We start from the raw sequence: 15,631 nt of genomic DNA, 5'->3' as shown, positions 1-15,631 counted from the left end.
CCTGTGTGGGGGTAAGGTATCGGCTTTCTTTTTGTCAAATACTGCCTTTAAATCTAGATACTGAGACGGAACTTGTGTCTCTGTAGGATTGTCAGAGTTAGCCGAGGTGTTGGTTAAGCAGAGAGGTGAGACCTTCCGCAAGCATTTCTCTTGACAATTCTGTCCCCATGAAACTATCTCCCCTGACTCCCAATTAATAATAGGGTTATGTCTCCTCAACCAGGAGTACCCCAGGACTATGGGAATAGACGGAGAAGAAATGAGCAGTAAGGATATGTCCTCTCTATGTAGGATGCCAGCAGTTAAGTTAATCGGTATGGTCTCACGGAAAATAACAGGCTCAAGTAACGGTCTACCATCGATGGCCTCAACAGCCAGTGGTGTCTCTTTTAACTGGGATGGAATAGCATGCTTGGCAGCAAAACCCTGATCTATAAAGCTCTCAGCAGCTCCAGAATCGATTAGTGCCATAGTCTTTACTACTCCCTTTTCCCACTTTAAAGAAACGGGTAACAGAAGCCTGAACTCTTTGTAGTTGTGAATAGAGGACAAAGTAGAAACACCCAAGGCCTGTCCTCTAGAGAAACTTAGGTGCGAGCGTTTCCCGAACGATTAGGACAATTTAGGCGTAAATGACCTCTGACTCCACAATACATACATAAACCCTCCCTTCTCCTGTACTGTCTCTCCCTCTCTGTGAGATGAGTACTGCCTATCTGCATAGGTTCAGAAATACGTAAGTCCTCGAACTCAGAATTTTGAAAGGTAGGCGCTAGTTTAAAGGAGGGTCTACGGGTCCTATCTCGAGTGTTCTGCCTCTCTCTTAGGCGTTCATCAATACGAGATATAAAAGAAATTAAATCCTCCAAATTCTCAGGGAGTTCTCTAGTAGCGACCTCGTCAAGAATTACATCTGATAACCCATTCAGAAACACATCTATATAAGCCTGTTCGTTCCACTTAACTTCTGCCGCCAAGGACCTGAACTCTAGTGCATAATCCACAAGTGTTCGATCGTCCTGTCTAAGGCGCAACAGTAATCTAGCTGCATTGACCTTTCTACCAGGAGGGTCAAAAGTTCTTCTAAACGCAGCTACAAAGGCATTATAATTATAGACTAGTGGATTATCATTCTCCCATAAAGGATTGGCCCATCTCAGAGCTTTCTCAATGAGTAAAGTAATAACAAATCCAACCTTCGCTCTATCTGTAGGATAAGAGCGGGGTTGTAATTCGAAATGGATGCTAATCTGGTTCAGAAAGCCACGGCACTTCTCCGGTGACCCGCCATAACGTACTGGTGGGGTAATACGGGAAGAAGCACCTACAGTGGCTACCTCTAGACCTGAGACTGCAGGAGAAATAGAAGGAGTACGTGTCTCCTCAGGTGGGTTACTAGCACGAGACAAAAGTGCCTGTAGTGCTAGGGCCATCTGATCCATCCTATGCTCCATGGCGTCAAACCTGGGATCAGAAGAACCAAGCTGACTGTTTGTACCTGCAGGATCCATTGGCCCTGTCGTAATGTCAGGATCGGGACAGGGATCCAACACGCAGAGTACAAAGAGTGGAAAGGTACGTATACCGGGCCTTAGAATGGCCGGACTAACGTACCGAGAGTAATAGAGAATAGTCAGAGGCAAGCCGAGGTCGAGGGAACGAGAAGACAGATAAGCGAGAGACAAGCCGGGTCAAGGGATAACAGAGATAAGCAGGGTAGTACAACAAGCCGAGTCAAAACCAATAGAGCAAACTAGAATACCAGAGCACTGAGTGACTAGACAAGCTAGAACCACGACAGGGCAATGAGCTGAAGGGAGAAGTAAGCTTAAATACCCTGGCTCCGGATGGTAGACACGCCTCTGACAAGTACCGATTGGATATCGGACACTTGAGTGGCAGGTCGCTCGTGATAGCGTCATGACGTCACGTATTGAGCGTCCCGCTAGAAAAGGACGTGGATTCCTCGCGGTCGGTGTTTAAGTGACTGGATGAACCGCGAGGAACGAAGGAAACAGCTCGTTTGGAGGGATAAACTACTAAGTCTCTACCTCTTTTAGAGGTAGAGACCTCAGGTACCCTGACACACACACACACACACACACACACACATATATATATATATATATATATATAAACAAGATTAACTTGGCACTCACCCTCTAATGTGGTAGGTAGTGGAAGTCTTGCCCAGGTGCATCCCCAGCATACAATATATAGGGGTCGAAACGTTAATCGATATCTTTTGCACAAATGTGATACAACAATAAAAGAAAATATAGAAAATAAGTCCTTTTGGGTGCTCCCACTACTCCTTGTTTGGATATATATAAATATAAATATATATATATATATATATATATATATATATATATATATATATATATATATATATATATATATATATATATATATATATAGGTGGGTGTGTGGATGTTGGATGTTACTTAAATAATTGTCATTAATGCCACTCATGGTATGTGAAATGAATTGACAGGTGTCATGTTTATGGTTCCTAACTATGGACTTATTTGTCATCCATGTCATACATTCTATATAATATGGAGTCATAAGTCCAACTATTGATGAGATAACTATTTCCTGTTCTGACCTCATGGTGTATACAGAGACAGAAAGTATAGACATGACAATTAAGTAGCATACATAATTATTTTTGCTGCAACAAATGAAGTCTACTGTGCAATAGACAGGTACCTTACCTAAAGCACATAGAATATGTTTGGACATGGCTTCCTACTATAAAACAGGGTGACATTCATAGAGTTCCCTCAGGTGAGTGCCAGGAACCTTAACCCCTTAAGGACCAAACTTCTGGAATAAAAGGGAATCATGACATGTCACACATGTCATGTGTCCTTAAGGGGTTAAAGGTGCCATAATGATAAACGGAGCTTCCCTTGAATCAAAGTGTTGCTTCTCTGTAAGGTGGCAAACCATTGTTACATTGCTTAACTTTTATTTAGCTTTTGTAATATAACAAATGGAGTCATATGTATTTAAGAAAATGACAGTATACATTTCCCAACATAAAAATATATATTATTTTTACTTTATTGAACACCCACATGTGGAATAAGTTGTGTGTTTAGCATTTTTGCAATAGTTATAGAAACTTCTGAACTAAATTTATGTGTGTGTTTATTTATACATAGTTTGTATATTGTATTTTTGCAATATTGTATCCTATTGTAACAATGCAATGCTTTGTGGACAAAGACCCAGGACATACTTGAAAACGAGAGAAACCTCAATGTATCCATCCTGGTGAAATATTTTATAAATAAATAAATATCACTGAGCCACTCTGGTGAGATTTCAAACGTGCGGTTTATGCAAGACGACCAAAGACTTTGCATGACCTGGAGGCATTTTGCCAAGACCAGTGGGCAGCTATACCGCCTGCAAGAATAAGGGGTCTCTTAGACAATTATTACTAAAGACTGCATGCTCTCATGCTAAAGAGGAAAATACACAGTATTAAGAACTAAGAGTATGCAGACTTTTGAACAGGAGTCATTTCATTTTTTTCTTTACCATATTTTCTTTTCTGAATGTGCCATTCTGTTATAACATACAGTAGAATATGAATCCCATAATAAATAAAATAAATTTGTTTTGCCTGCTCACTCATGTTTTCTTTGAAAATGGTACATCCATTAACAGTTCGCCAAGGGTATGCAAACGTTTGAGCACCACTGTACTACAGTTTAAATGCATTTAAGAAAATGACAGTATACATTTCCCAACATAAAAATAAACTATTACTTTATTGAACACCCACCTGTGGAATAAGTTGTGTGTTTAGCATTTTTGCAATAGTTATAGAAACTTCTGAATAACTGGCTCCAATGACGGCCTTAATTTTCGGTGTATTGTCCGTGTAGTTACATTGAAATTTTAAAGTGTCTTCCGTTGAATTAAATGTTGTAAGAAATCTCATTGTTGCCAATACACCCAGTCTAGTTTCAGAGCAAGTGTCATAAATTTCATACCCAAGTTTTATTCCTGGTATGAGTGAGGAATTGTTTATTGTCTCAATAGCATGAATCATAGCCAACATTTGCAGCAAGCCTTGTATTTCAAACCTAAAACAATAAAAAAGCAAAATAGTAAATGATCGTTCAAATGTCAAACATGCAAAGCAGAATTACACTGTTATTGAGATCATATTTTTAGTAAACAGTAATAATCCAAGCAGGAAAATGATGCCTTAACCCCTTAAGGACAGCGGGCGTACTATGCCGCCCTTGGGAATCGGGTCCTAAATGCGGTGGGCGGCATAGTACGTCCCTGACATCCTATGCACTTACAGTGCCTTGCAAAAGTATTCACCCCCCTTGGCACTTTTCGTGTTTTGTTGCCTCACAACCTGGAATTAACATGGATTGTTTGAGGATTTGCATCATTTAATTTACAGAACATGCCCACAACTTTGAAGATTTTTTTTTTTATTGTGAAGCAAACAATAGGACAAAATAACATAAAAAGTACATCTGCATTACTATTCACCCTCCTAAAGTCAATACTTTGTAGAGCCACCTTTTGCGGCAATCACAGCTCCAAGTCGCTTTGGATAAGTCTCTATGAGCTTGCTACATCTTACCACTGGGATTTTTGTCCATTCCTCCTTGCAAAACTGCTCCAGCTCCTTCAAGTTGGATGGTTTGTGCTTGTGAACAGCAATCTTTAAGTCTGAACACAGATTTCTATTGGATTGAGGTCTAGGCTTTGACTAGGCCATTCCAACACATTTACATGTTTCCCCTTAAACCACTCAGGTGTTGCTTTAGCAGTGTGTTTGGGGTCATTGTCCTGTTGGAAGGTGAACCCCCGTCCTAGCCTCAAATCAAGCAAAGAGTGGTACAGGTTTTGCTCAAGAATATCCCTGTATTTAGCACTATCCATCTTTCCCTCAACTCTGACCAATTCCCCAGTCCCGGCTGCGGGATGGTGTTCCTTGGGTGATGTGATGTGTTGGGTTTGAGACAGACATAGTGTTATCAATTTTAGTCTCATCAGGGCAGAGCACCTTCCTCCATACATTTTGAGAGTCTCCCACATGCCTTTTCGCGCCATTTAGTTTTTTGCTGAAAGTAATGGCTTTCTTCTGGCCACTCTGCCATAAAGCCCAACTCTATGGAGCGTACGGCTTATTGTCGACCTATGTACAGATACTCGAGTCTCTGCTGTGGAACTCTGCAGCTACTCCAGGGTTACCTTAGGTCTCTGTGCCGCCTCTCTGTTTAATGCCCTCCTTGCCCGGTCCGTGAGTTTTGGTGGGCGGCCGTCTCTTGGCAAGTTTGCTGTTGTGCCATGTTCTTTCCATTTGGTTATGATAGATTTGATGGTTCTCTTGGGGATCATCAAAGTTTTGGATATTTTTTTATAACCTAACGCTGACTTGTACTTCTCAACAACATTGTCCTTTACTTGTTTGGAGAGTTCCTTGGTCTTCATGGCAGTTTTTGGTTAGTGGTGCCTCTTGCTTAGGTGTTGCAGCCTCTGGGGCCTTTCAAAAAAGGTGTGTATATGTAATGACAGATTATGTGACACTTAGATCGCACACAGGTGGACATCCTTTCACTAATTATGTGACTTCTGAAGATAATTGGTTGCACCAGAGCTTTATATGGGCTTCATGACAAAGGGGGTGAATACATACGCACATGCTAATTTTCTGTTTTCTATTTCTAAAATATAGTTTATGTATATATTTTTCTCATTTCACTTCACCAACCTGGACTATTGTGTTCTGATCCATCAAATAAAATTCAAATTAATAAAACATTGAACTCAAGGCTTTTATGTAACAAACTAGGTAAAAAGTAAAGGGGGTGAATACTTTTGCAAGGCACTGTACTGGCTCACCGGCGATCCCCCATCGACGGTCGTGATGGGGGGGGCTTGCCTGGCATCCCAGGGAGTCCCCCTGCTGCTGATTGGCCCTCCCGGGCCATGTGATCACTATGAGGTCGCTATCACATGGACAGAATAGCCGTCCACAGCAGTGCCTGCAGGGGGCCTGTCTGGAATTACAGGCAATCCCCCTGATGCCTGGAACAAAGTTCAATAAAATTTTAAAACAGTGTAAAAGTAAATTATATATATGATCCTGACGAAAGTTCCATTAGTGAACTGAAACGTTGATCCACCTAGGCTGATGCCTGAATAAAGCTAAGTTTTTTCACCATATTTCTGAAGTCCTTGGAGTGCTATCTTTACACTACTTATTTTATATTTATTGCTGACCAGCACCAGGCAGATTATCTCTTAATAGGAGTGCAAGCATTGGATTATATATATACATACATACAAACATACATACACGTACACTATGTCTCTAAGTGTATGTTAATATTAATATATATATATATATATATATATATACACACACACATTTTAAAATACACTTAGAATGATACTAATTTAACATATATATATATATATATATATATATAAAATATACGTTTACGTTTTGATCACAACTTGTACAACTGCCTTAGCCCTTAAGGGGTTAAAAGACATGGGCTGCACCTTATTTATATTTTATTTATTTAGAAATAATCAGGATCAGTGGTATCTAATCATTATTAGTCAAATTGATTTGATTTTTGAAAAACTTTTTTACTACTGGGTTGTAACAAATATTTGAATAAAACCCATGATTATTTTTAAATTAAAAACAAATCTGATTTAAAAATATTTTTTAAAATTTATTTTGAAGGAGAAATCAATCTAAATATAGTTTTCTATTTATGACACATGATAGTCTAAATGTTACTCAGCATGAAATATTTAATAGTTATATAGCATGTATATTCAAATAATATTTACATATTCGTAATTGAATTCCATTAATCCAAGTTAATTACATTTGAGGTCAGCAGAGATACCATGCACTATTTCACAGCATAAATGTTATAATACCAAGATACAAAGTCAGAAAAGGATCTTAATCCAAATGTTTTTTTGCAAATCTATGTATACAATGAATACCTTTAATATAATTTGTTCTTTAAAAAGGAGTGATTAACTTGTCAAACTGGAAATCATTTACCTTGCAATAATTTCATCGTTATCTATTTATTTTTAATGCTAAAACAAAATCAGTCTTAATATAACTGTTAACCAATCTGAAAAGTAAATATTCTAAATGTGAAATCTTCGTCTGGTTGCAAATATTAAAAATTATTGAAACCAGCAAAAATGAGTATTTACGTTAAAAAATCCACATATCTATTCTACAACGCCACCCATGTCAGAAAATGATACTTACCCTGCACAACTCTCTATAACAGGTATTCTTGGATATCCTTTATGTGAAGTCATCATTCTACCATGTACGGCTAACAAGCCACCAATCATAATGTCCCCTCGAGATCTAGCTCCAACAAAATCATTTGGGGTCTTGCAGCAGAATATCCCATTACGAAATATCCCAATGATGATTAGTAGTCCGCACAGTGCCATGTCTATGTAGCATGCTCTTTTCTCTGGATACACAGCAAAGTATACAACTGTCTAGCTTAGTGCACTTAGTAAGTCACCTGCAAGCAAGCAGCAAAAGCCGGATACACCTTGCTTAAGTTAATACTCTTTGTATGGGGACAGCTGCTTCTGTATTCCTGTCATAGCTCTAAAACACTCTGATAAGGATTTTAGATTAAGATAACACCACATTGAATAGCTTTATTTACAAATAACAGTACACTGTACAAAATATTAAAATTGCTATTGAATAGTTGGCAGCTGTTCCATTGCTTGTATGCAGTGTCAAATGCACTAAATTGAACACGATAATTTTGCCTGTTATCTAACATTGATTTCGTTTACAGTCTTTCTTGTACTTATTACCAATGAAAGTACTTATTAGCTCCAAAGTAAATCTAGTGCAATAAAATGACATATCTTGTAAATCCCATAGCATGCATCGCTATTGACAACAGATCCATTATTTTTATTAAATAAACACTATAGTTGATAAGGTTATCTATGAGTGAGTCACTACACTAATACATATTTTAAGAAGCATCCTTGATCTATGTGATTTTAAATAGACAAGACAATAAAGAGAATATATCACTAACAAAACTTTAGCTTCTTTAAAGGAACGACATTTTTAATCTTTCCATGAACAAGGATTTTGAAAAGAAAATACAAACAGAAAATGGAAATAAAATTATATGCTTTATGTTTTATACCACATCTACCAGGACTCCAGTATTTTAGTGTTCTATTTTCTGTTTGTCAATACTGATGTCTTGGTAGACATGGTATGACACATAACGCATATAATTTAATTAATTTTTATTTTGTTTTTAATTTGGGCATTGGAGTGCCCAAATGTCATGTGTCCTTAAGGGGTTAAGCTCTGTTTCACAGAATGCACAATTAAAGTTTAGCTCTCCATTTCGATTTTCAGGATGGCATAAGAGGATAAAGTAATGCATGTTGCCTTTTGTCTCAATACATAAATGAGCACAGTTAAATAGCTAGATAAAAAAAAAAAATACTTCTAATAAATACTATATGTAATTTACTAATCATTTATGTTTTTGTGGATTTCCTTGAGCGGAATTTTAAAGGTCATTCAATGGATTTATGATTTGTTTACATTGCAATTTTTATTACAGTTTGATTAGTGGGTTTAGGGTTTGTTGCTGTCACAAGTCAGTCATAACAAGCAGTTTATGCTCATCGCTAGAAATAACTGGTTTTGTAGATCGTCTAAGAAATATATAAACTGTCAATGTTTTTGACTATTTACATGCCAAGAATGATCTAAAAAGTTAATTGTGTATTTCCTAGACATATTAATAAATACTTCCAATGTACACCAATGTTAAGCTGTCTGGCAGCATTTACTTTTTTTCAAATTGTTGATGCTTGGTAAAACCCACCAGATACTAAGCAGAGGTGCAGATGCAACCAGGTAAAGAACAACCCTAGCTACATACATAATGAATCCTTGTCAGAGAACCTTACCAGTAATTGTCCTGTGGCATGACACCTAAAGATATATATTTGTCTACCTCAACTGCTCATAGATATCAGCTAATAATAATAAACCCTACTCAGACTAACCATTATTTTAGAGCCACCATGTCACAGTCCTCAACATCACAGAAGTCAAACTCAACATAAACACGACAAGGAAGAAGATGATAGAATGGAAAAGTAAAGGAGAGAGAAGAAGGAAGGAGAAGGACAGAAAGGAAGGGGTGTGATGTATCTCTCTAAGAACCTTAAAGGTACACATAAAATAAAATAATAATCCAATTACTGTTCAGTAGATATACTCCCAATAAAACTACGCAAACAGCTACCAAAAGCTGACAATCTCTTGTCTGCAGCCTTTGCAAGCCCTCCCCTTCTAACCCCGCCCAAACTTTCTGTGGTTGTCCAATCACTTTCTTTCTAATGCAGTTCAATGAGAAGTTTTGCAAAGCAGGTGCTCTGAACATTTGCCGCCCCTTGATTCTAGCTCCACTCAGATAAGCAACCAAGAAGTACCAGGACTGGTTGTCTGATTGACATACAGGGGGTGAAACAAGATTAATTTATAAAACTGACCATTTCTATTGAAAACTGCATTTTTTGTAAAAAGAAAAAAAGAGGACATACTTTTCACACATAAAGCACATCAGCAAGCTCAAGTGCTTTAAGGGTCTCTAAGTGTCTTTCTAAATAGATAATTTATGGAAGCTGGTGATGAAAATGAATACGAGGATTATTATTATTATTATTGCCGTTTATATAGCGCCAACAGATTTTGGAGCGCTTTACAGTATTATGAGAGGGGAGATTTAACTATAAGAAAACTTACAGGAACAATAGGTTGAAGAGGACCCTACTCAAATGAGCTTAAGCTATAATTAAGCTATACCTATGGCTCTGTGAAGAGATATAAGAGGGGCTAGAATTGTTCAGTGCTTTATATGTATGGGTTAGCACTTTGAATTGACTCATATAGGATACAGAAAGCCAATGTAAGGACTGACAGAGGAGTGAGGTGTGAACGTACCGATTAGAGAGGGAAATCAGTCTGGCGGCAGCATTCATTACAGACTGTAGTGGGGCAATAAGGCTTTTGGGAAGACCATTCAGGAGAGGGTTACAATAGTCCATGCGGGAAATTACTAGAGCATGGACAAGATTCTTGGTAGCATCTTTGGTAAGAAAGGGGCAGATGCAGGCTATGTTTTTAAGTTGGAATCTACAGGATTTGGCAACATACTGGTGTGAGGCTCAAAGGTGAGGCCAGAGTCAAGTATGATGCCAAGACAGTGTGCGTGCAAGAATGGATACCACTGACTTGAAGGGAGAGCGATCATATCTTTAGTAGGATGCACATAGGATACGGTGTTAAATGCCAGCACTGCTTAGAAAAATACTTATCTTTGCCACTTCCACAATGTATATTCCTGGTATTGTGCCAATTTAGGATTCACTCTGGTTAAAAACACTGTAAGTAATATGTAGCACTCAGTCGACAGCCCTTGAATCATACTTAAAAAGCATAGTTTGTTTCTAAACATTGCTTATTTTATAAGCTGTATGCCAAATAGTAAATTAAGCAGAGAATGCCCATTTGTGATTATATATATAATATATAATATATATATTTAAATTCTTTATTTTTTTGTGCATTTTAGCTAGCAATGCCACAACAGCAGTGGCGTACACATGACCCATGGGGCCCCGGTGCGAAAATTGATCCGTGGGCCCCCCCCAACCCCCCGCGCTTACTCTGGCGGACCGGGGCCGCAACACATTGCGGCGGGCACCTGGTCGCAGGGGTTGCAGGGCTGCGAACCCTGCGACCGCGGTATGTACGCCAGTGCATACAGATGCACACACTTAAAGGACCACTACAGACACCCAGATCACATCAGCTCAATGAAGTGGTCTGGGTGTCAGGTCCCTCTGGTTTTAACCCTGCAGCTGAAAACATAGCAGTTTCAGAGAAACTGCTATGTTTCACTGAGGGTTAATCCAGCCTCTAGTGGCTGTCTCACTGACAGCCGCTAGAGGCGCTTCCGCGATTCTAAGACACTGAACGTCCATAGAAAAGCATTGAGTAATGCTTTCCTATGGGCGGTTTGAATGCGTGCGCGGCTCTTGCCGCGCATGCGCATTCGGAGCTGAGAGGCGGAGGGTTCCCCTGCGCCAAGGGAGTCCAGCGCTGGAGAAAGGTAAGTGCTGAAGACACACACACACTCTCACGAACAGACGCATACACACTAGCTAACAGACACACACATTTACTGACAGAGACACACTCAGCGACAGACATACATACACACTCACTTACAAAACATACACTCTCACTGACAAACACACACTCACTAACAGACATCAAACAGACTCACTAACACACACACAAACACACTCAGTAACAGACACACACAGTAACACAATCACTGACACTCACTAGCAGACACACACTCACTCACTGACACTAGCAGACACACACACTCTAACACACACACAAACACACACAGTAACAGACACACACAGTAACACACTCACTGACACTCACTAGCAGACACAAACACTAACACTAACACACACTAACACTCACACACACACTAACACTAACACTCACACTCACACTAACACACACTAACACTCACACTAACACTTACACACACACACACAGACACACTAACACTCACACACTAACACACACTAACGTTTTTTTGTATTTAATCCCCCCAGCCTCCTTACCTTTTGGAGTGCTGAGGGGATTCCCTGGGGTCCAGTGGTGCTGCTGGGCTCCTGGGGGTCCGGTCACCCGGCGGGCAGTCAGGCTGGCGGGCGCGCGAGGGAGCACTCTCCCCTGAGTGCTTCCTCTTCAGCTCCCTCGCGCGCCACGTACTGATACCGGCGCCAGAAGATGACGTCATCTTCCGGCGCCGGCATCCCTACGCGGTGCGCGAGGGAGCTGAAGAGGAAGCACTCAGGGGAGAGTGCTCCCTCGCGCGCCCGCAGGACCGGCCAGCCGGGTGGCAGCAGGGCCAGCCTCGGGGGGGCCCGGAGGTGGCCGGCTCTAGGGCCCCCCAGGAGAAGAGGCTGGTCCAGTGGCTACATACCGGGTCGCAGGGGCGGCCGGGCCCCCTGGTGGGCCGGGCCCGGTCGCAGCCGCGACCCCTGCGACCCTGGTATGTACGCCACTGCACAACAGCTATCACCCCAGATTCAATAGACAAATAAAAACAATTGCATGGCGTGAGTAACTGTGCACATTTTTAAAAGTAAGAAAAGTAGACAGTAGTGTGGTTTTGGGTCAAAGCATTTGTGTCAGAGGCTGTAATGCGTAATCAAGATTTTGTGTACAAGAGTTGTTTAGGCACGGTCTATCATGGCCTGTGTAAGTAATATGAAACAAGCTAGTACGGAAATATATATCACTATGTGATGATCGTTAACATGCTTAATTGTTGCTTCAAACTTCTGAACAGGTATTTTATCTAAACATTCAAGATTGTGTTAGCCTAATGAACGTAGATTGATAGTGGATTCAGGAGTTAAGCAGAGAGTATTACGTTAAATGAGAAGTTAGCTAGCAAGCAAACTAACAGATGATCAAATGTATAGTTCTCACGGTATGTATGTGGGCAAAGAATGTAAGTAGCTTGATAGGTCAGTCCACACATGTCTAGCCAATGCCCAATCTGGAGGCCTTGGCTGTAAGCCCAGGATGGTCGTCTGTTATGCTTCCTTGCTGAACTCAAGCACCCTGTGCCCATGCGTGTTCTTTGCAGCGCCGGCGTCGCAGTCGCCCCTCCCGCCTTGGGATCTACCAAGGGCCTGTGCCATTTTTCCCAGGACTCTGTGCCATCTTGTGGCCGAGGCCTTCCCCGATGGGGGTATGTGCAGGGTTGCATTCCACCGCTTCCGCCTGTGTCTTGGACTTTTCGGCAAGTGTGGGTGGACATTTGGGGTTGAGCCCTATGCGGCTTTGTTCCTGGGTGGGCCAGCATTCAAGACTGGTGTGGTTGTTGCTTTGCTCAGTTGGGGCCTTTCCAGCAGCACCTACATGTGTTGCCCTTTGCTGGATGATATTCTGGCCGGCAGTCGTGCAGTTGGTGCTTTAGGCTGGTTACTAATTGGTGTTAATGCAGGAGGCTGTCGCTTGCTCTCCAGACACTCCCAGAATCGCCTACATATAGCGTTGAATTTTGCCTGCAAGGCTGCTGTCCAATCGCTGGGTGTCAGTCGCTCTTTGTGGACCAGGGTGCTGTTGGCCATCTTTGCACGGTCTCGTGGGTCCCGTCCATCAGAGTTTCTCCCTGGGCCATTTTTAAGGTAAGTGCTTGCTATGTGGGGGTAGACCGGGATGTCCTCCACCGGTCCAGTGGGGGGGACAGGGAAAAGGGCCTTTGTTCAGATTTGCAGCTACCACGCGTGTAGGCCTCTGACACTTGTCTAGTGAGTAATGCTTGTAATGTCACTTGGGTGGTGTCATTTTGTTCTTCTCAGTGTCACCTCACGTCTGGTGGCCTGTTTGTCTCGATGGGTCGCCATGTGAGCAGCGAAAATCAGCTTTGTTTGTTAATCGCTGCAGGAGCTGCTGAGGAAAGCATCTTCTCGGCTCAGCGGTCAGGCCCTGCCCCCCACATTTGTGAATTTTGAAGAGTCAAACTATGTAAAATTATTTTCGGATTAGTTTCTTTTTATAAAGTAATATATTCGGTAAGAACAAAACCAAAACAAAATCATTAGAAAGCGAGTAATTGGTGGTAATACATTTAAAGTGCACATAACTTTGTGTAAAACATGCAATACAGTGATACAAATAACATGATTTTAGTACAAATATAAATTCTCATGCAGCACCATCTGTGTTTCAACATCCATAAAGGAATAGAAAGATAAATACAAGGTGTAATGAATAACAAATACTAAAAGTTGGCGGCTACATACATTCACAAGCGTCTGGACTTGAGTGATAGCTCAAAGAATAAAAGAGTATGTGCGCTCAGAAGTAGATACTTTGGATAACATATATGGTGTATTTATTGAGATAAAACTCATATACAATAAATCTAATAAAATAAATCAAAATAAACACTAAATAAATAAAAAAATAAAAATCACAATAAATACATGAACCCACTGTTATAAATGATACACCAATGAACTCTATATTATAGGTACATAGTGTGAAGTAAAACATCAAAGAAGCTGCCTAAAAAGTAACACAATATATGTAAAAAAGAAACAACAAAAAAATTATATATATTTATAAAAATGGGCCCCCCACCGAGGTATATGTGAATGGAAATCGGTACTTGAAGAAAGAACCACAAAAAAATGATGAAGGAGAGTGGGAGTTCTGTGCAGCAAGCCTTCGACACACTCCAAAGGGGATCCGTCAAAAAACGCTGATCTACACCGCGGTCGAGATCTTCAAAAAAGACCGCGGTGTAGTTGTGGCAGACCACCCACAGATGCAGCTGATAGATCACACACGAGCTGGGAGCATATACTAGATAGCTGCAAAAAAGACCTGATTTAAATACCTCCAAGGTAATGAGGTAATTAAACATGTAAGAGGAAAACACCCTAAAATAGGGATGTTAATCAAATATACTAAACAAAATAGCAAGGAATAATAATATACATATGTGAGTGAAAGGTAAAAATACACTTTCCACAAAAACAAAATAAAAATATATAACAGTTAGGCAATACAATATAGATAACTAAGGAACATAATAATCAAAAAATACAAAATTATATGTATATGCATAAAAACTCGATCACATCACCATTTAAAGGGACAGACTTCATTCTTACAACATATAATTGGAAACCCTTGATAGATCTTAGGATGTTACTACCAGTGACCAAAAACAATGTATACATTGATGAAATAAACGTGGGAATAATTCTCCCCACTAAACATAAATGTTAGGAAAACTCAGGGTGGACTTGGATACCTGTCACCCATGAAACAAAGAGGTAGAGTGGACATGGGTCCTCTTGGGATGTCACTACCAGTGACCAAAAACAATATATACATAACATCCATAAAACACAAATAATAAATGAAATAGTACACAATACTCTATTTTTGTATATTTCTTTACATCAAATCAAGCTTCCTTTTTATCTGAAACAAGAAATAGTGTAACTCTGTATTATTAAAAGCTTGTTTTGGTAAAACTCACAAATAATGAGTGGTTATGTGCCACATAAACAATCCAGCTCTGGGAGAAAAGGCCCCTAGAATGTGTGAAATGTGCTCGATATCGAAATGTGCTTGAAGAAATCCTTCTTCCAAGGATGGAAAATCGACAGGTGTCCAGATTTTTTTTTATTTCTGTGTAAGCATTAATACAAGTTTTTAATCTTTATTTGTAAAGCTTTGTATAGGTTTATAAAGTTTGTATGACAAGAAAGCTTCATTTGATGTATATGTATACACAAAGATAGAGATAAAGATAAAGATATTGTGCACCATTATTTTTATCAATTTTTTTCAAGTATTTTTCATAATACAACAAAAAGTTGCACTTTTACATATTTTACATAGCTATATCTTTACCTGTAAAATAAATTAATCATTAACAGATAGAGAAGTGCATTTTAATTAAAAGTA

The 15,631-nt window shown here is 39.8% G+C and overlaps 1 protein-coding gene across 1 annotated transcript in view; it reads right to left on the bottom strand.

Moving 5' to 3' along the window:
- The window catches only part of GPRC6A (G protein-coupled receptor class C group 6 member A), a 31,693-nt gene extending 24,202 nt beyond the window's left edge, over positions 1-7,491 (bottom strand). The window contains exons 1-2 of the mRNA XM_063441790.1: positions 7,298-7,491; positions 3,803-4,106 (exon numbers count right to left, since the gene is read on the bottom strand). Coding sequence (XP_063297860.1) covers positions 3,803-4,106; positions 7,298-7,491 — 498 coding nt within the window. The remainder of the gene's footprint in view (positions 1-3,802; positions 4,107-7,297) is intronic.
- Positions 7,492-15,631: the final 8,140 nt, after the last annotated feature.

The sequence above is a fragment of the Pelobates fuscus genome, chromosome 2 (genome assembly GCF_036172605.1).
Source record: "Pelobates fuscus isolate aPelFus1 chromosome 2, aPelFus1.pri, whole genome shotgun sequence".
NCBI lineage: Eukaryota > Metazoa > Chordata > Amphibia > Anura > Pelobatidae > Pelobates > Pelobates fuscus.
The sequence above is the reverse complement of the archived record's forward strand: the minus strand, read 5'-3'. Positions and strand labels throughout refer to the sequence as shown.